We start from the raw sequence: 21,992 nt of genomic DNA on the forward strand, positions 1-21,992 counted from the left end.
CTTCGGAGTCTGGACTGTACTAGAAGCAATGCTTAGCATAGAAATAACGAAGTTGTTTTACCGGTTCTTGTTCATCTTGAGGATTTTGAATATAGATCAATTCTTTTGTCTTACCTGTAAAGAAAAAGAAAACAAAATTATTTGTTTAAGGTTATGTAGAAAGCATGTGATATAGTAGTAATTTAAAATTTAAAGCTAACATAAAGCTTCTTTACTCTTCACATTCGAAAGCAATATTTAAAAATCACTTTTCCGGCGCCGATTCTTCCACCAGTAGCCGAAATAGTACCAAAAAAAACCTCCCGCTTCCCTCGGGTCAATAAATCTTAATTTTGGCGACGCGTTTAATTAAACTCGGTGCCGCCGACCAACACTCTACGGCGCGCACATTAAATTGGCGCGGGAAGCTGTGTGAAGATCTTTAGCGCGGTTCCAAACTGTAGTCCCCGTCCAGATGACTCAATTACCAAGTCATTACCGAGAAAATTGAGAGGGTGATTCCGCCTTCCAAAAATTGCAACAACAAAAAAAGGCAAAACTCAATTAAGAAACTGGTCGCCCGTGTGTCACCTCACCTCTCAGTACTTGGGCATAAATATACGTCAACATATTGGTTGTCCGGTTGATCGATCGTGGTTTGAAACAAAAAAAAAATGTTGGCAACCTCTAGATATGAATTCATAACTATGGCGATGGCGTCCGAATGCCCAGAGTAATTGCGGAAGGAACTCAGATAAATCGCATAGTTTATGTGCTGTTCGCGCTCTATGAGCCTCAATTACCTCGGTGGACAAACATTGTGGCCCCGGAATGACCAAAGTGGCCGCCGCCGGAACCAGTAATGTCTTCATTCAAGACCGTGATGAGGAGGAGTTCTCTGTAGATTAACTATTTTGGATTATTTGAAAAATAATTTTGGGCATTTTTTTGGTAATTTAAGGCTTTTTTAGTCAAGGCTTAATTTTTAGTTTTTATTTTAAACTTTTTTCAAAAAGAAGTGATTTTATGATTTTTAATTAATATAACTTTTAAATTTCTAAAAGAATTCAGACCGCCGACGGAACGGACATTGACGCTCGGTGAAAAATTTCAACTTTTGTACCCGATTTGAATACCAAACGAACCTCTTGGATCACACTTTGGAGTCGGACTTCCTCCGAAGTTTTGTCGCAAGCAAGCCTCGCGGGTCGAAATTGAATCCAAATGGCCTGCTCAACAGCGGAGTGGCGCGTGGCCGCCGGCTTGGGGCCTTCCCAGAAGGGGGAGGCAAGCTTTGGGGAAAACACTAATTAATTGGTTTTGGTTTTGCGACGACACAGGCTGATGTGATACAACAATGCTCAGTTTGGTTATTAATTTACGGTCGTTTTTTTCGGTTTTATGTTCGGTTTTTAATTATTTATGTATCTAGTACTTTGTTCGCGCCAAATGAATATTCAATACGACTCATGCAAATAACGAAACAAAAAAGTCAGCAGAAAATCTGACACGAGTTTGGCGTGTTGAACTGAATTAATAAATTGGAAATTTCGAGCATAGTGACACACGAAAATAAATCACAAAGCGTTTGAGCTACCTGAAAATTAAATTTCTCCAACATTTTCAACAACGCGAGAGAGAAACATTCCGTAAAACCAACCACCAAAACCACCAAATAAAACAGATCCATCTTCGTTCGGGCGTCATAACTTTTGCGAATCCAAACTCCCTGGAAACAGCCGCAATGTTTTGCCTCCCAAAAACAGTCCAATTGCTGCGAAAATTTCCCACGGGACGTAAATCACTCGAACGGTGCACCCTCCCACCACCCACCAGGACAAGATACAACGCTCGAAAGTCAAGCCATTCGACCGCAATTTGGTGGTGGAAAACCGAAAAGTTGCATTAGTCCGGAGGACGATGACAACGTGAGAGTATGGTCAGAACCTGAGACTATCGCATAGCTTTTCAAAGTATTTTCCATTTGGCGAAGAAAACGCACTTTGATGGGCTGGAAGGTGCACAGTGGGAGGAATTGTTTAAAATTGGAGAAATCACAAAAAATATGCAAAATTTTTGTCCCGCGATTGGAATGAAAACTAAATTTTAGACTTTGAGCATAGTATTTTGTATTTCGAATCGAAAACATCACCGAATTCTCTATACATGATTACAGTAATGTTACTCGACCTAGTCGAAAATTTGCAAAATATCAATGAATTCATAAAAATATTGTTTTTCTATGGTTCTATAATTGTAGATTTGTTGTTAGCCAAAATGTTCCTCATTTGTATAAAAACGCAAAAATAAACGTTTAACACCGTATCGTGAATAGTTTACAAATTATTTAAGATTTTTTTATGATTATCTAAATTTAAGAAATTTTGTATGCGTCCTGAAATTATAAGATAATTTTGAAAAGAGGAGATACAAACTATGAACAAAGTTCGCAATGGCATTCTATGAAAAACAAAATATATCTTTCCTGATTTTACCATCTTAGAAATGTTATTGCACATTCAAAGTTTTTTTTTATATGAGTGACCTGATCTTTTTCTAAATCATACAATCTACAATTTAAACAGTTTAAAAATATTGAAGCAGCCAATGAACAAATTTACACATCAAATTGAAAATTGTTTCATAAAAATTATTTGAAATTATTTTAAATTGTAATTTTTGAATAAATATTTGCGAGGATATAAAATTAAACAAAAAAATATAGACATTTTTTTGTGGATTTTGCTAGGTTTGGTTTGGTCGTATCGAGGTGCTTCGATTTGGATGAAACTTACACATGAGATGAAATCAAATAAAAGTTTTGTTTTAAAAAAAATGCATATGTTGCTGTTTCGGATGGTTTGGTAATTGTTATCAACTTTACAAAGGAATTAAAAAATTGCATGGAAAATTATTTAAACCTCAGCATTAATATTTTAGAAGTTTCATAAAAACAGGACTTTTCGATTGAAATTTCAATCTCACATCAAAAAATCTTATTAGGAACTTTTTTCAAGTGTTTTTCGTTTAAAAAAATGTTATGGGATGAATAATGTGGTCGAAATAAAAATTTCCTTCTTGCATTAAAGATCAAGGTTGTTAACGATAAAAATTATCGAGGATCGATAACGATAATTCTTTAATCCATTAATCCATCTTTATCGTTATTTCGATAACACATTTTTCAAATCTATCTAGAATTAAATTAATATTGATAGATTCCTGTTAAATTTTCAATGCTATTACTAAAATTATATTTTTTTTTAAATTTTTTATGTTTCAAAACTGGAATACTTAAAACATCATTAAATATAGTTTTTCTTCGAAAATACAAAAAAATAATTATTTACAATATGTGTACCACATGAAGCGAAATTTTGTATACTTTTGCACTGTTAAGGCCGTTGCAAATATTTTGATTAGACTTCTATTTCCATTAAAATTTTTGAAATTTTTTTGAAAAAATATTTTTTGACCCCTGATTTTTCGGACCATTTTTAAAGGGGGCGACATAAACTTTGAAAAATATTTGTAACGGCCTAAATACTAAAAAAAATCAAATCCGTTTTTTTAAATACTCATATTTACAAATTTTGCATGCATTTTAATTTTGATAATTTTGCATGCTAAAATATTCACAAATGAATGACGCTCCGTTTGATACCCATATTGTTAATTTAAAAAAATAAGTATTTAAAAGTTATGATATTTTGTGAAAATTTCAAAATTTCATTAATAAAACATACAAAAATGCATACAAAATTCCACTTTGTTTGGTACCCATAACAAAAATTATGAAAATTTGAGTATTTTGTTTGCTTTTTTTTTACATGAAATTTTATAATTTTTACAAAGTATCATATTTTTTAAAACACTGATTATTTTATAATTTACAGTATGGGTATGAAACGAAGCGGAATTCAGTATGTTTTTGCTCTGTTTTAGAATTTTTTTTTAAATACTATTTGTTCAACAAAAAAAAAAGCTTTTTTATGAAAATACTCAAATTATCATAATTTATACTATGGGTCTCGAACGATTCGAAATATTTTATGCATTTTCATTGTTGTTGAGTTTTTTAAATTAAAATCCCAATCTATCACAAAATAAGTATTTTTCGAAAATACTAAAATTTTCAGAATTTGCAATATGGGTATCAAACCAAGCAAAATTTGGTGTGCTTTTTTTACTTTTATTGAAGTTTTTTGATGAAATAGTAATATTTTCTTAAAATACCTTATTTTTTAAATACTCAAATTTTTATAATTTACAATATGGGTACCGGACAAAGCGGATTTTTTATGAGTTTGCACTGTTTTGAAGTTTGTTAAATAAAATACTGAAATTTTCACAAAATACCATGATTTTTAAATATTTAAATCATCATTTTTTTGAATATGGGTCTCAAACGATATGAAATATTGCATGCATTTTTACTGTTGAAGAGTTTTTGTAATTAAATACCAAATCTTTCACAAAATACCGTATTTTTTCGAAAATATCTCAAATTTCGGAATTTTCAATATGGTTGATTCCCCCCACGAAGCAAATTTTGTGTGCTTTTTCACTTTTATTAGAGCTTTTTTTTAACGAAATATTAAAAATTAAAAAAAACGTTTTTTAATATTCTTATTTTTCTAAATTTGCAATACCGTCATCAAGGGTGACATTGGGTCTGGGGGGGTGATTTGATCATACAAATATCAAATATATCAATCTTTCAATGGGTCTCAACAATTCTAAATTTTGCATGCGTTTAACGTGTTATAGAGTTTTTTTTAAGAAACCGTTTGATACCCATGCTGGTTATTAACATTTGAGAATGTATTTTCTACAAAATATTCTTGTTTGTAAAAATAAGAGCATTCAATTTCAAAAACTCTAGAACAGTGTAAATGCACCCAAAATTTTTCTTCGTTTACGAAAATTAGAGCATTTAAAAAAATATTTTGTGAAAATTGTAGTATTTTATTCAAAGACCTTTAAAAACGTGATAATGCATGCAAAATATGAAAATTTTAGTATTTTCCAAGTTTGAGTATACCTGTAATACAGTAAAGCTGTATTGCCGCTCACGCTACTTTCGGTTGATTTTTCGGAGTGTAAATTACAATTTATCTTTACAACTCGTGTACGCGCCAGAGCAGAGAACACCAGTGAATCACCAGTTCGTGGAGTTAGACCGTGATAGCTGTTCTAAGGACGTTTTAAGTGCGATATAGTTTTGAAGAATAAACTTTTGTTTACTTTAAGTGAGTGACCAGTGATATACTGTCGGCGTGCAGAGACCCCTCTTGCATTGTTGCGTGCAAGCTGAGTGTACCAATTGGTAAATACACTACCAACTGCTCGCCGTAACTCGTGAGCTCCATCATAACAGACCGCTTCGACGTACGAAGCGCAGTCTGAGTTCAAGACGGTGGAGTGCGTTTAGTGGTACACAGTGAAGGTTTTTAGTTGATCGTGCGTAAAAGAATACCTACTAAGCAGATCTACCTCGGTACAGCGCCCGTTGGCCAGATGGCCACGGCTAACGAGTCCACAATGGGTTGGCCTCCAATCCAGAACGGCAACAACCTGAACCCGAACAGAAGAACGCTACAAACATGGATGGACCCCAAGAATGAACACGGTCAGGTTGAGATTCTGCAGCTGAAAGCGACACAAGGCGGAAAACTACCAAACAACCCATTTATTATTTCCAAAACCATCGAGAACACAGTGGGAAAGATCGCAGCAGCCCACACGGAAGGAAAAGGAGAACGATATGTCCTGAAGGTGCGAAATCATGCGCACTTCGAAAAGCTGCAAACTGTAACTAAGCTCATTGACGGTACCGACGTCCAGATCATACCCCACCCTACGCAGAACATCGTGAAATGTATTGTCACTTGCCGGGAAGCCGAGACCTTGAGTGAAGAGGAACTACAGCAAGAATTGGAACCACAAGGGGTCCGAGCAGTACATCGAATCAAGAAGTTTGTCAACGGAGCACAAATCGGAACACCAACACTGGTCATCACCTTCAATGGAACTGTTGCACCAGAATACCTGTTCTTTGGGCTCATTCGTATCAAAACAAGAACCTACTATCAATCTCCTCTGCTATGCTACAAGTGTTTTGATTACGGCCATCCTAAAACGAAATGCGCTAACCCCTCTCGTTGCTCCAACTGTTCCCAATCTCATGTGGAGGAGCTAGACAAGTGCCCCAATGCTACTTTTTGCAAAAACTGCGAACAAGCCCACTCACCAAAAGACAAAAAGTGCCCTATTTATCTCAAAGAAAATGCCATTATTCATCTCAAAACAGACAAAAAATGTACGTACAGCGAAGCTAAAGAGATTTATGACCAAGAAAACAGTACTGTTACCTTCGCATCAAAGGTGCAAGAGAGATTACAACAAGCGAGGGACGAATCTGCAAAAGATGATGAGATCAAAAAGCTAAAACTGGAAATTGAAAAACTTAAGAGCATAGCAAAAGAAATCGTTGCAATTAAAGGTCAAAACATAAAACTGCGAGAACAATACAAGAAAAAACTGGAAGAAAATTACATTCTCACCAAACAACAAAACGATACCCAAGCTACACCAGACAACACGAACCCGCCACTAGATCCGTCACCTAAAACACCTGAAACAAAACCCAAGCCGATTAACAAACGACCACTAGGCAAAACATCCTTGATACCTATTCAGCCTTCGAAAAAAATGGTAACTTCTGAAGACGAACCCGACGTAAACATCACCCTGGAAGACAACTCGGAAGACAGCCAAGTCCTCATGGACGAAGAAATGGCAGATCGTGACCTAACATCTCCAACACTTTAACAATGGCCAGTACAGACAACTCCCACTCAAACGATAACGACAACTTTTTGTATAACTGGACGAAATCCACTGAAATTTGGAACAAAAACGACAACAAAAAAGACAATCCTAATTCAACGCATATACCCGGAAGTTGGTTTGGGTCTGGTGAAGAGAAAGTAACCAACCCACCTTCCCTTGGGAAGGAGAACGATCGATCAGACGGAAGCGAGGACGTTACATCCCAACCTGTGCTTTGTCAGCCTGATCATCGTTCGGCCAACAGCAAAGACAAATCGACAAACTCCATCTACTCACCAAAGGACAACACCGGTGAATCAACAAGGCATTTCCTGTTGCCAGCCCCGTCCCGAAACGTACCGACCAACTTGGTTGATGAGCTTCCGGCGGCTGCTGGCATCAGGAGCTGGCCTTGCTCTCAGGCAAGTAGCTTCACACTTTCAAATCAACAACAAACTGTTGCCCATCGTTCTTCCACCGACCGATTTGACCCGCACATCTACTCAAAACCAAGACACTTTACTCCCTCAATACCTATGACACCCGGAAATACAATTATATCTTGCTCGGAACGAGTACCCGAGAGCAGAACGAACCAGATTACCAGTTTAGCAGCAAATCAACTTATTCCAGCAACGTCAACAAGTCACGAAACAAGAGTGAGGCATTTCCCAGATCCAGTCCCGACCTTGAATGAACCAGCAACCGCTGATGAGCTCATGGCGGCAGCTGGATCTGGGAGCCCGAGCTCATCTCAGGCAAGTAAAAATTACTCTTGTACCGAACAATCGCATCTGGCAGCTTCTTTTACATCGGCAGGTTTCCGTAACATCACTGATCCGCTTCATCTGTCTCCTGAGCAACCAATTTCAAACAAATCAAGAGCAAAGCATTTCCCTGATCCAGCCCTGACCTTGAATGTACCAGCAATAGCTGACGAGCTCTTGGCGGCAGCTGGATTAGGGAGCCCGAGCGCACCTCTGGCAAGTACATCTCGCTCCAGTGCTGACCAACTCAATCTGGCTCCTTCTGTCGCATCAACAGGTTCCCTAGACGTTGAAGACGAAGATCTGGCGCCACAAGGATCGCGCACCTTTGCTATACAATGGAACGTTAGTGGCTTACGCACTCATCGCAGTGAATTACAACTTCTCCTCGCCAAATACCAACCCGCTCTTGTATGTCTGCACGAAACAAATGCCCAAGAACTGAAAGTGCCAACTGATTATATTGGAAAGGACTATCATTTGATTCTGGGGCCCTGTTCTACCCAAGGTAGACAGGGAGCCGGCCTCGCAGTAAAAAAGGGGATTCACTATGACCGAATACAATTGATAACCGATGTCCAGGCCGTTGCGGTGCAAGTTCACAGCCCGCATAAGTTAACAGTTGCATCTGTATACCTATCACCCAACGATAAAGATGCAGCAAGCAAATTCAACAACTTACTCGCCGAACTTCCAAAGCCAGCACTAATCCTGGGTGACCTAAACGCCCACCACCCTGCCTGGGGCAGCAGAATGACAAACGTATCGAAAGCAGCACAAAAAAGAGGAAGTCAAATTCTGGAGCAAATCGTGTGCCACGATATGCTAGTCCTAAACGACAAAACTCACACTCGACTCGACCCTGTCTCAGGGAATACGCAAGCATTAGACGTATCGATCTGCTCTACAGCAATAGCTTATAAATTTGAGTGGAATGTTGTTCCGGACTGTGCTGATAGCGACCATTTTCCAATCTTGATTAAAGAACCTGGAGATCCAGATGTGACCACGTGTCGCAGAAAATGGATTTATGATCGAGCAAACTGGCGATTATTTGAAGAACTCACTTCCCAAAGCATACGACCAGGACAAGCCCTAACTGTTAAGGAGTTTACAAGCAGGATAATAACTGCCGCAGAAGCAAGCATCCCGAGAACAAGCGGTAAACCGGGTCGTAAAGCTGTAAGCTGGTGGAACCAAGACGTGGCACAAGCTGTTAAAACCAGACGGAAGCGGCTGAGAGCACTTCGTCGAATGGAAGAAAACGACCCTCGGAAACCGGAAGCACTTAAACTGTTCCAGGAAGCTCGGAAGCACTGTCGGAAAATCATTCAAGATGCAAAGCAGACCAGCTGGGAGAATTTTGTCCAGAGTATCAACACTGAAACAACTAGCAGTGAGGTTTGGAACCGTGTCAACCGGTTGCTTGGAAAAAGACAATCAAACATGATCTCGCTGAACCTTCCAGATGGATTTACAAACAACGGCAAAGCAGTTGCAAATGCCTTAGCTGAAGAATATCACAAAAAATCGTCGGATGCAAACTACAATGCCAAATTCCTCAAGAAAAACCTAAAAAACAAGAAGAACATCAGCAAATCGATTCGTCCAAACTTGTTCAAGCGGTACAACATTGATTTCTGTATCGAAGAACTTCAGTGGGCACTAAAACGGCGAGGAGGTACATCCACAGGAATCGATACAATTGGGTATCAACTCATGCAGCACTTACCTTTCTCCTGTAAAATTGCTTTACTGGAACTTTATAACACCATTTGGGCTGAAGGAGAATTTCCTGCACAATGGAAAGAAGGACTAGTAATTCCTATTCCAAAACCCGGAGCAGATCTCAGCAAACCAGAAGGTTACCGGCCAATAACTCTCCTAAGTTGCATGGGTAAGCTCTTTGAGAGGATGATTAACAGACGACTAATCACAGAACTCGAGTCTACCGGGAAGCTGGACCACCGTCAATATGCATTTCGAGCAGGAAAAGGTGTTGAAGCACATTTGGCTCATCTGGAATCGCTGCTATCGTATGGAGAAAACAATCACACGGAGATCGTATCTCTGGACATCTCGAAGGCGTATGATACCACATGGCGACCGGCGATCCTTCGGACATTGGCCACGTGGAAGTTTACCGGCCGTATGCTGTACATGTTGCAAAGCTTTCTGCAAAACAGAAATTTTCGAGTCATCGCTAACGGAATGGAATCTCAACTTAAATCAGCAGAAAACGGTGTAGCACAAGGATCTATTCTATCCGTAACCCTGTTTTTGATCGCCATGCAACCTATCTTCACCATCTGCCCTCCTGATGTCCAAGTTCTACTATATGCAGACGACGTTCTTCTTGTTTCAACTGGAGGAAGTACCAGCCAAGTTCGCAAACAACTCAGAGCTGCAGTCCACTCGATAGTGAAGTGGACCACCAGTGTCGGCTTTAATATTGCGCCGAAAAAATCCCAACTCATCCATATTTGCAGTTTAAACCATCGAAAACGTGGTCGCGCGATCAAAATCAACAATACACCGATACCCAGAGTCAGGAAGATGAGAATTCTAGGGGTTCTGGTAGATTCGAGGCTCAACTTTCTTCAACACTTCTCCAACACACAAAAAAACTGCAGTACTAGAATGAATGTAATTAGAATCCTAGGAAGTCGTCTCAAGAGAAGCCACCGAACAACACTCCTCAACGTAGGCTCAGCTTTAATAGTTTCAAAATTACTTTTCGGTCTAGTACTTACAAGCACAAACTTTGAGGCGATGGTTAAAAGACTGAGTCCAACCTACAACAACATGATTCGTCTTGCAACGGGAGCCTTTTGTACCAGTCCGGTCTTATCGATCATGGCAGAAGCTGAAGTTTTGCCGTTCCAGCTGCTACTAGTACAAAGATTATCGCAACTGGCCGCTCGACTGGAAGAAAAAGGAGCAGGAAACAGTAAACTACCGATCATCAAACGAGCAGCTGATTTGTTTGAAGAAACGACCGGCTCCACATTACCTGCTGTCTGTAAAGTGCAAAGACTAGGTCAAAAGAGTGGTACGCAAAGCAAATCCAAATTGAGGACACACTGGAGAAGTCTACCAAAGCTGGAGAATCGAAGGAGACAGCAACATCCAAATTCCATGAATTGATCGCCACAAAATACCCAGACCACAAACAAATATACACGGATGGATCTAAGGAAGGAGAAAGCACGGGAGTAGGAGTGGTCTCCGGCAGTACGCAGATCAGCCTCCCACTTCCGGGTCTATGCAGTGTTTTCTCGTCGGAAGCATACGCTCTCAAGGAAGCTTTATCAACAATCTGCAAGAACGAAAACTTTTGATTCTTTCAGATTCAGCTAGCTGTTTGAATGCACTCAAGAAGGGGCACTCTAAGCATCCATGGATACAGGAGGTCGAACGCGCAGCAGAGGGGTCGAAGGTTACTTTCTGTTGGATTCCAGCACATGTTGGCATTGTTGGCAACGAGGCAGCTGACTCACTTGCAAAGAAAGGCCGAGCGTACCCCCCTCCTAACATACCAATCCCTTACCAAGATGTTCTTCGCCACATTAAACAACAACTGTGGAGCACTTGGGAAAATACGTGGCACAGTACGCACTCGCAATTAAGGAAAATCAAACCGAGCCCAACAAAGTACGAGGATCGAAGATGTGCATCCGAACAACGAATGTTTACAAGATTGCGAATAGGACACACGCGCCTTACTCATTCCTACCTACTAGAACGCACCCACCCACCAGTTTGTGACTATTGTGGAACTCGATTAACCATCGAGCACATCCTGACAGACTGTCGTGGATTTACCAAGGAGAGACAGGATTGTAGCATTTTTGGAACCATTGTGGACATACTTGGAAACACCTCGGAACGAGAAAGTGCAGTGTTAAAATATTTTAAAACTTGTAATCTAACAGAAAAAATCTAACTAATCCTTTTTCAAATGACACGAATGCCAAATTATGGTAAAGTGTCAATAATAAACTATAATAATAATAATAATTAGTATTTTCGAAAAAAGTATAGTATTTTGTAGAAATTTTATTATGCATTCAAAAATTCTAAAATAGGGAAAATGCATGCAAAATTTCAAACCGTTTGATACCCATTTTTAAATGATAAAAATTGGAGTATTTTCAGAAATATCTGTAGTTCTGTGATTTTTTTGTATTTTATAAAAGAAAGTGAAAATGCATGCATTTAAAATCGTTTGATACCCATAAGGCTGGTACAAATTTATTTGAAATTTTTGTCTTCCCCCTCTTCAAAATTGATCCAAAAAATCAAAGAAACAAAAAAAAATCAAAAAACTTCAAAATTTCAATTGAAATTTAAGGCATGCAAGTTAAAGTGCAATCAGCTGATATCGATTTCAAATGCATTGCGTGTAAAATCCTTTTTAAGCATGTTTGGGTTATTTTGAAAATCTTTTGAATTTTTGAAAAAAATAATCTTTAGAATGTATTTTTTCAAACAAATTTGAGTTTTCGTCAAATTTTACAATTTTTGAAGATCAATAATTGCAAAACAACTGAACTAGTGTAAAATGCATTTAAAAACACTTTTTGCATTCAAATGTTGAGATTATGGCCTGTTCTTTCAATTTTCATATTTTTAAATTTATTTTTTCAAAGGGGAGCGACATTAGCTTTGAAAAATATTGGCACAGCCTTATTGGTTCAAATAGGGCTGGTTATTTTCAGTTTTTAAATGACAAGAATTTAAAAAAAATATTGATCGCTTCCACTATCCCACTTTCCAGCAAACAGCTCCAAACGACGCTTCCCAAGTTTGACTTTAGACCACAAATTCGACGCTGCGGGAGGTTTTATACTACGAGTCTACCGACCACCGACCAAAACTCGAACATCAGCAAAACATTTCCCAAAACGCAACCATCCAGCGTGACGACGACGCCGACGACGACGAGGACGATTTTCGGAGAATGGGCCCCGAAAGTTTAGTCAGTTTTGCTCGTTATTCCGCTTCCGTGGTCAGTGAAGCACTTCGGTTATCCAGCCATCTATCTCTGGCTCTTCGAGTCCTTTAATGTTGCTGGCCCATCTACCGCGGAGCTCGCTCGCTGGTTCTGCTGATGCTGCGTTGCGTTGTACTAATGGAAAATTTACATTCGTCCTGTCGCGCGAAAAAGCGCTTCGACTGCACAAGTTCGCCGAAAATATCATTTCCCAGCACGCGGGGCTTGGTTTTGGCGGAAAATGCGTCGAGGGGTCACTGAATGCTGAAGATTTTTGAAATGTTTTAAAGAAATTCTCAACAAAAAGTTTAGATAATTTTGAGGAAGGCCAAATTAAACTAGATTTTTCTTAAAATTTGTGAAACAATTTAATTTGCACTGACGTGCCCACCGCTCTGAAACCTGGCGAAGCGGGTTCGCACTAAATTTTCGCAAAACGAAGGAAATAATTTCCAGCTTGTTCGAGTGAAATGTTCGCCTTAATTTATGCACCACACTCATTGGGAAGGGCTGTCAGGCCCGAAAACCGGGGAAACAACGACACTGCAACAGTAGTTTCGCTGTATGTGTGCAGACACAGATACCAACGGCGACGATGCACTCGTGCACACATTTAGTTGACGGCACAATAAAATGATTGCATTCGCTAGTACGGGTAGGCAAAATTTATGCCGACGAGAGTATGAATAAATATAGCACCTAATGTGCTGCCTGGAGCAGGGAGATTCACGGTAAGGACTTGCTCTCGGGGAGGTTGTCAGAAAGAAGCAAGATACTTTCAAGTAATAGTGTTTTGAATTTTCAAGTGGTTTTGGGCAGACATTGTGTTTGAAGGGAGTGCCACCAATTAGGAGAGATAATTAGAACAGTGTTGCATTTTATGTCATAACTAGGAACGGCAATAAATTTCAACTCAGTAGGCTCATTCCCGAGTTCTCTTCTGCAACGTGGATGAACCTGGGAGTAGGTTGCAACCGCCAAGAAAAAGTAAAATCTAGGACCGTTCAATTGCAAGGTATCTCCCCGGTACTGTTCAATATTTTAGACAACTTGCCCCAAGATGTCAAAAGCCACATGTAGGAGAACGACAACGACGGAACAATAGGACTGTTCATTTGATTGATTCCGTTTCTTGTCATCATCTTGGCGACTACTTCGAATCTGATCGCTTTAGAAAAGGCTTTAACAAAAGGGCTTAAATTTCTGAAAGCTGGCATTCTGTTGTTATTGGTCCTGATTCTGTTCAAAGGGCAGCATGTTTTTCCCAATACCTGTAAATTTCATGTTTTTAAAAATCGTATTTAATTACATTTTCTTTTCCATTTTATCTAAAATCTATAATTGAAATGAAGTTTTTATGTCAAAATAAATAATATCAAAAAAATATTAAAACTTCAAACTACTTATCACTCTAAACCAGCGATTCTCAACCTTCTTCTAGGCTGGTACCCCCTGCCGTGTAAATCAAGTAGGCCCGGTACCCCCGTTGAGTATCGCTGATCTAAACTGAGCTATTCTCTACCAAAACCAGAAATGGATTTTATTTGTATTTTTTGATTTGGCTCAAACTTTGTGGGGGCCTTCCCTATGACCAAATATGCTATTTTGTGTCATTGGTTCACCCATACAAGTCGCCATACAATTTTGGCTGCTGTCCATACAAAAATGGTATGTAAATATTCAAACAGCTGTAACTCTTGAGTGAATTTTCTGATCAATTTGGTATCTTCGGCAAAGTTGTAGGTATTGTTGAGGACTTTTGAGAAAAGAAATAGGTACACGGAAAAAAAAAATGCAGATTTTTTTATCAACTTTTTTTTCACTAAAACTCAATTTCCCAAAATACGTATTTTTTGATTTTCGAGATTTTTTATATGTTTTAGGGGACAAAAATCCGCAACTTTTGAGCCATAGAGAAACATGGTCAAAAAATCTGCCGCCGAGTTATGAATTTTTGAAAAAATAGTGATTTTTGGAAAAAATCGAAGTTTTATGCAAAAACAAATTTGACATTATTTTTTAATGCAAAATTGAATTTGCAATTGAAAAGTACTTAACAGAGTTTTTGATAAAGGGCTTATTCAAGATATAGCCACCGAAAGTTTGATTTTAGCGAAATATTTGCAGTTTTTCAATTTTTAAAAATAGTGACCATGAGTGACCATTTCTAAAAATATATTTTTTGAAAAGTTCAGAAAATTTGCTATAACTGTCTAAGAGACATTGAAGATTGGACCTCTGGTTGCTGAGATACAGCGGCTTAAAGAAAAATAAACACGAAAATTGAAGTTTTCTAAGTCTCACCCAAACAGCCCACCATTTTCTCATGACGAAATCTCAGCAATTAATGGTCCGATTTTCAATGTTAATACATGAAACATTCGTGAAATTTTCTTTTAGAAAAAAATATTTTGAAATTTTGTTAAATCAAGACTAACATTTTAAAAGGGCCAACCATTGAATATTACGCCCTCTAGTCTTGATTTAAAAAATTTCGAAATATTTTTTTTTCGAAAACATCGGAAAATTTCACGAATTTTTCATATTTGAACATTGTAAATCGGACCAATAGTTGCTGAGATATCGACATTAGAAAATGGTGTGTTGTTTGGGTGGGACTTAGAAAACATCAATTTTCCTGTTTTTAAACCTTTGCATGGCAATATCTCAGCAACTAAGGGTCGTATTAACAAAGTTGAAAAATGCAAAATATAGAGAATTTTCTCAGCTTTTCAAAAATATTTTATTCAAAGGTGGGCAAACATGTGCACTAATTTAAAAAAAAAAAATGAAAAACTTCGACTATTTTCAAAAAGGTCACCTAAAAATGGATTTAACTTGAAAACGGTGCACTTTATCAAAATTTCATTAAAGTACTTTTTGATTGCAAATTTGATTTGACATCGAAAAATGAAGTTAAAAATTTTTGCGACCAATTTTTCGATTTTTTGAAAATTCAGTATTGATTAAAAAATTAATAACTCGCTCAAAGATTTTTTGCACAACCTGGAAATTTCTGAAAAGTTGGCATTTGATGCCCTCTAAAACATATCAAAAAATTAAAAAAAAATAGTGTTTATTTGCAAATCAAGTTTTAGTGACAAAAAGTTAAATAAAAAACCAGCAAATTTTTTTAACCGTATATAATTTTTTTCAGTGTAGTCCATATCCATACCTACAACTATGCCAAAGACACCAAATCGATCAAAAAATTCCTTAAAAGATACAGATTTTTGAATTTTCATACATCATTTTTGTATGGCCAGCTGTCAAATTTGTATGGAAAATTATATGGACAAACTAATGATGCAAAATGGCTTCTTTGGGCATACCGAAGGCACCAAAAAAGTTTCAGTCGGATTAAAAAATACAAAAATTAAAATTTAAGGAAAAATACCGATTTCGTAGAGAATTGCTCAGTAGATTTATTTTTTGTACTGTTGTTTAACAATATTTACTTTCTTTACACCAAATTGATGTCAATGTTTCTTGAGGAACAATAACATTAAATTGGTTTTAGAAATAAGTATGCAAGGTTACCATGAATTATTTGTTTGTAGTTTATTAATAATTAATCTCAGCTATATTATTCTTAAGTTGAGAAAATTGTACAAAATTTTAGCAAATTAATCATGTTGAAAGTAAAGATGGTTCATAGATTCAAAAAAAATCTCAAATATCCAAGAACAAAAAACAAGATTTTCATACATTTTAAATTTGTGAAACAAATTAAGAATTATGAATCAAATATTTTTCAGCAAATGATATCTACATTTTTTATGTATTTTAAATATATGAATTTATTTTGAAATATGGTACAAAAAAAATTGGAAAAAAAATGTAAACAAACTTTATTTCCGGCCTGATATTGCTTCAGAAAAAATCAGATCTGCTCCGCAAGGCTTAAAGGTGAGGCAGAAAAAATGATAAACTTTTTTGACAAAGAACTTTGTCCTAAGGTTTCTATACGTGGTGTCAATCCAAAATTTTCGCGAAGCGAAAACGTTACGTGACGAATTCCCCTCTCGGCAAATTTCCCCTCTTTTTGGTGCACGCTGGTTGGATGAGCGAACGTTTCCCAATCAGTCCATCGAGAGACGTGAGATTGATGTATCTAAAATCTCCCCCACTCCACCTCATAATTTTCAGATCGTCGACGAGCCAACAAAACTCGGCTCGGTCGGTCCCGAAAATTCATTCTATTGCTGGACGTCGACGAGGACACATCAGAAGCAGATGGCCTGGTGGCCCGGTAGCAGACGGCCTGGAGGTCCGGAAGCAGACGGCTTGGAGGCAAGGACCAGCTAAGACATTCCAGTCGCGGGAGTCAATCATTGGAACTGGCCACCACCTGGACTGGCGTGGCCGGAGGCCCCGCGGATGTTCCGATGGGGGGACATTTGCCGGACCGTAAGAATTGGGGCAATATGGGTATCAAACTTTATGGTTTTTGATACTGGACATGAAATTTGACATTTCGGCAATAGTGGCCACAATCTGGAGTGGCCGGAGGCCTTGCGGATGTTCCGATGAGGGGGACATTTGCCGGACCGTAAGAATTGGGGCAATATGGGTATCAAACTTTATGGTTTTTGATACTGGACATGAAATTTGACATTTTGGCAGTAGTGGCCACCACCTGGAGTGGCCGGAGGCCCCGGGGATGTTCCGATAAGGGGACATTTGCCGGACCGTAAGAGTTGGGGCAATATGGGTATCAAACTTTATGGTTTTTGATACCGGACATGAAATTTGACATTTTGGCAGTAGTGACCACCACCTGGAGTGGCCGGAGGCCCCGCGGATGTTCCGATAAGGGGACATTTGCCGGACCGTAAGAGTTGTGGCAATATGGGTATCAAACTTTATGGTTTTTGATACCGGACATGAAATTTGACATTTTGGCAGTAGTGACCACAATCCGGAGTGGCCGGAGGCCCCAGGGATGTTCCGATAAGGGGACATTTGCGGAACTATAAGAGTTGGGGCAATATGTGTATCAAACTTTATGGTTTTTGATACCGGACATGAAATTTGACATTTCGGCAGTAGTGCCCACAATCCGGAGTGGCCGGAGGCCCCGGGGATGTTCCGATAAGGGGACATTTGCGGAACTATAAGAGTTGGGGCAATATGGGTATCAAACTTTATGGTTTTTGATACTGGACATGAAATTTGACATTTTGGCAGTAGTGGCCACAATCCGGAGTGGCCGGAGGCCCCGGGGATGTTCCGATAAGGGGACATTTGTGGAACTATAAGAGTTGGGGCAATGTGGGTATCAAACTTTAGGGATTTTGATACTGGACATGAAATTTGACATTTTGGCAGTAGTGGCCACCACCTGGAGTGGCCGGAGGCCCCGCGGATGTTCCGATGGGGGGACATTTGCCGAACCATAAGAGTTGGGGCAATATGGGTATCAAACTTTATGGTTTTTGATACTGGACATGAAATTTGACATTTCGGCAGTAGTGACCACAATCCGGGTGGCCGGAGGCCGCGGATGTTCCGATAGGGGACATTTGCCAAACCGTAAGAGTTGGGGCAATATGGGTATCAAACTTTAGGGATTTTGATACTGGACATGAAATTTGGCATTTTGGCAGTAGTGGCCACAATCCGGAGTGGCCGGAGGCCCCGGGGATGTTCCGATAAGGGGACATTTGCGGAACCATAAGAGTTGGGGCAATATGGGTATCAAACTTTAGGGATTTTGATACTGGACATGAAATTTGACATTTTGGCAATAGTGGCCACAGGCCCCGCGGATGTTCCGATGGGGGGACATTTGCCGGACCGTAAGAATTGGGGCAATATGGGTATCAAACTTTATGGTTTTTGATACTGGACATGAAATTTGACATTTCGGCAATAGTGGCCACAATCTGGAGTGGCCGGAGGCCTTGCGGATGTTCCGATGAGGGGGACATTTGCCGGACCGTAAGAATTGGTGCAATATGGGTATCAAACTTTATGGTTTTTGATACTGGACATGAAATTTGACATTTTGGCAGTAGTGGCCACCACCTGGAGTGGCCGGAGGCCCCGGGGATGTTCCGATAAGGGGACATTTGCCGGACCGTAAGAGTTGGGGCAATATGGGTATCAAACTTTATGGTTTTTGATACCGGACATGAAATTTGACATTTTGGCAGTAGTGACCACCACCTGGAGTGGCCGGAGGCCCCGCGGATGTTCCGATAAGGGGACATTTGCCGGACCGTAAGAGTTGTGGCAATATGGGTATCAAACTTTATGGTTTTTGATACCGGACATGAAATTTGACATTTTGGCAGTTGTGACCACAATCCGGAGTGGCCGGAGGCCCCAGGGATGTTCCGATAAGGGGACATTTGCGGAACTATAAGAGTTGGGGCAATATGTGTATCAAACTTTATGGTTTTTGATACCGGACATGAAATTTGACATTTCGGCAGTAGTGCCCACAATCCGGAGTGGCCGGAGGCCCCGGGGATGTTCCGATAAGGGGACATTTGCGGAACTATAAGAGTTGGGGCAATATGGGTATCAAACTTTATGGTTTTTGATACTGGACATGAAATTTGACATTTTGGCAGTAGTGGCCACAATCCGGAGTGGCCGGAGGCCCCGGGGATGTTCCGATAAGGGGACATTTGTGGAACTATAAGAGTTGGGGCAATGTGGGTATCAAACTTTAGGAATTTTGATACTGGACATGAAATTTGACATTTTGGCAGTACTGGCCACCACCTGGAGTGGCCGGAGGCCCCGCGGATGTTCCGATGGGGGGACATTTGCCGAACCATAAGAGTTGGGGCAATATGGGTATCAAACTTTATGGTTTTTGATACTGGACATGAAATTTGACATTTCGGCAGTAGTGACCACAATCCGGAGTGGCCGGAGGCCCCGCGGATGTTCCGATAGGGGGACATTTGCCAAACCGTAAGAGTTGGGGCAATATGGGTATCAAACTTTAGGGATTTTGATACTGGACATGAAATTTGGCATTTTGGCAGTAGTGGCCACAATCCGGAGTGGCCGGAGGCCCCGGGGATGTTCCGATAAGGGGACATTTGCGGAACCATAAGAGTTGGGGCAATATGGGTATCAAACTTTAGGAATTTTGATACTGGACATGAAATTTGACATTTTGGCAGTAGTGGCCACAATCCGGAGTGGCCGGAGGCCCCGCGGATATTCCGATGGGGGGACATTTGCCGGACCGTAAGAGTTGGGGTAATATGGGTATCAAACTTTATGATTTTTGATACTGGAAATAAAAAGTTGCATTTGGCCATTATCTGAAATTAAGCAGTTAAAATATATTGCTTATTAGGCAGGAAGTAATTAATAGACTACTTTTTAATGTCTGCTGTTCAAATTTCCTTTACTGCCACCGATTGCTAGCAACAGCCTTGCAAAAACATTCCCGCATCTTGGTAACTTTCGAGTGGTGAAGGAATATAAATTGATTTCACTTCGATTTCTATTTCAGCTCCACTTGCAATTTCCGTCCCCTTAGTTCGATAGGACGGTTATTATAAGGGGGGAATTTGGACCGGACATTCTAATCGAAAATTTCAACAATCATCTTGCAAAGTTCTTTGTCATACTGGTCATGTGTAACATAACCACCTGCACCTTTTTTATTGATGCGTGTGCAAACAGCCTTTTTATCAATAAAAATTGAATTTAGAATTTTTTTCAGATTAGGCTGGTACAAATATTTTATAAATTGTAAAAAATATTTTTTGAATAATAAAGTATAAAAAATAAAATAACAAGCCATAGTTCAAACTCATCAATAAAAAAGTTTTTTTTTAAAGAATTTTACACTGGTTTAGTTGTTTTGCAATCATTAGTTAAAAAATATATATGCAAAAAAATTTCAATGTTCAGCACCACCAAAATTTTTTCTTTGCAAAGAAATAAATTTTCGTCAATACTTGGGTATTTTGGAAACTAATGATTGCAAAACAACTGGACAGGTGTAACATGCATTTTCAAACACTTTTTTCATTCAAATGTTGAAACCATGGCTCGTAAATTCATTTTTTAAAGTTTCAAAAAATAGTTGCAGCGGCCTAACATATAATTTAATTATGAGTAAAAATAACGAAACCATTATTTTTATTAAATGTACCGTTTTAAAGGCGTTTGAAATATGTTGTTATGAATAATGTACTAATACTTGAAATACAAATAAAAAAACTTTTTGAAGGAAAGTCACCTCTGCAGACAATATTTATGAAAGACTGAAAAATCCCACACCTTTCTTTTTTGACTTTGTTGATCTTGCTTCTAGAAACAGCCTCTCAGTGTTAATATTTTGTGACAAATGATTTTAACTCAGTGTGTCCTAATCAGCCTTTACTTTTCAACACGCGATATCTCGGAAAGAATTGGTTCAACTTTTAATATTTTCGTCCCTTTTTGATAAAAATAAACTTAAATAATCAAGCCCATCATTTTTAAATGTCCAAAATTAGTGTTTTAGCCTTTTTAAAGATTGCTCGTGATTCTCAAGCTTCTAAATTATATTTATTGAAAATAGCAAAAAAAAAAATCTAAACTTCGAAATATGCACCCTCCCTGCCAAGGCTTATGAACTAAACTCAGTTGAATGGTTCTCTAAATTTCTGATTTGCAAATGTAAAAACCTGGAGCAGAACTGTAAATTTCTAATGAAACACTAATTGAATTGAATTGAATTGAAATTATTTAAGATGAATTTGGGAAAAAAATATGTTTTCACAAAACTAAAAGTTTGAGATGCTGTATCTCTGCAACAAAAATAGAAAATTCAGCTTTTCAGAACATTTTTTACTGGGGTGCTTTTTCTCCATAAATGTTATATAAATTGCAAAAAAATACGTGTTGAGTCATTTTTATTCTAATTTGATTTTGCATCGAACAATGGGCTATATTTTCCATATTTTCCAAAAAAACATAATTTTCCAAATAATCTCTAACACCAAATTAGCACAACCCTTACCCATGCCATGTCCACAAAAATCGTGCAAGTTCGGAGAAATTTCAATCTCCTGGTTACATTCCCAAAAGCAAACCAAACCGCCCACCACTATTTGATGCAGGTAAATATCCAATTCGTTTCCTTAAAATTAAATCAACCTGGAATGCACAACTCAGTAATGCCTCCCCCGAAAAAAGTGCACAAAAATTGCCCTTCCATTTAATCAAGAGAGCGAGGAAAAGCCCTCATTTTTCTTCACCTGTATTGTTCTGATTTTTTTCTCTCTTTGTCCCATTTGAAAGGTAACAATTATACGAATAATGAAAATGCTCAACTCTCAGCGGGAAAAGTGCAATAAATTTCCGCAATTTTCCGTCCGTGTGTCTATTTCTGCATGGAGAAAGAACGAGAAAAAAAATCCCTGCGCAGCTTCCTATTTGGCGAATTTATGGCA

General features: G+C 38.7%; 2 protein-coding genes across 3 annotated transcripts in view; one reads left to right on the top strand and one right to left on the bottom strand.

Annotated features, from left to right (window-relative positions):
• The window catches only part of LOC6043155 (roundabout homolog 1), a 268,131-nt gene that overhangs the window by 160,579 nt on the left and 85,560 nt on the right, over positions 1-21,992 (bottom strand). The window lies entirely within an intron of this gene.
• Positions 7,306-10,435, top strand: LOC119766604. The gene is made up of 3 exons (XM_038251504.1): positions 7,306-8,073; positions 8,569-8,767; positions 9,297-10,435. Exons 1-3 carry the CDS (start codon positions 7,350-7,352, stop codon positions 9,397-9,399), a joined length of 1,026 nt encoding a protein of 341 aa, XP_038107432.1. The 5' UTR covers positions 7,306-7,349; the 3' UTR covers positions 9,400-10,435.

This window comes from Culex quinquefasciatus, chromosome 2, assembly GCF_015732765.1.
Source record: "Culex quinquefasciatus strain JHB chromosome 2, VPISU_Cqui_1.0_pri_paternal, whole genome shotgun sequence".
In the NCBI taxonomy this organism is placed as follows: Eukaryota; Metazoa; Arthropoda; class Insecta; order Diptera; family Culicidae; genus Culex; species Culex quinquefasciatus.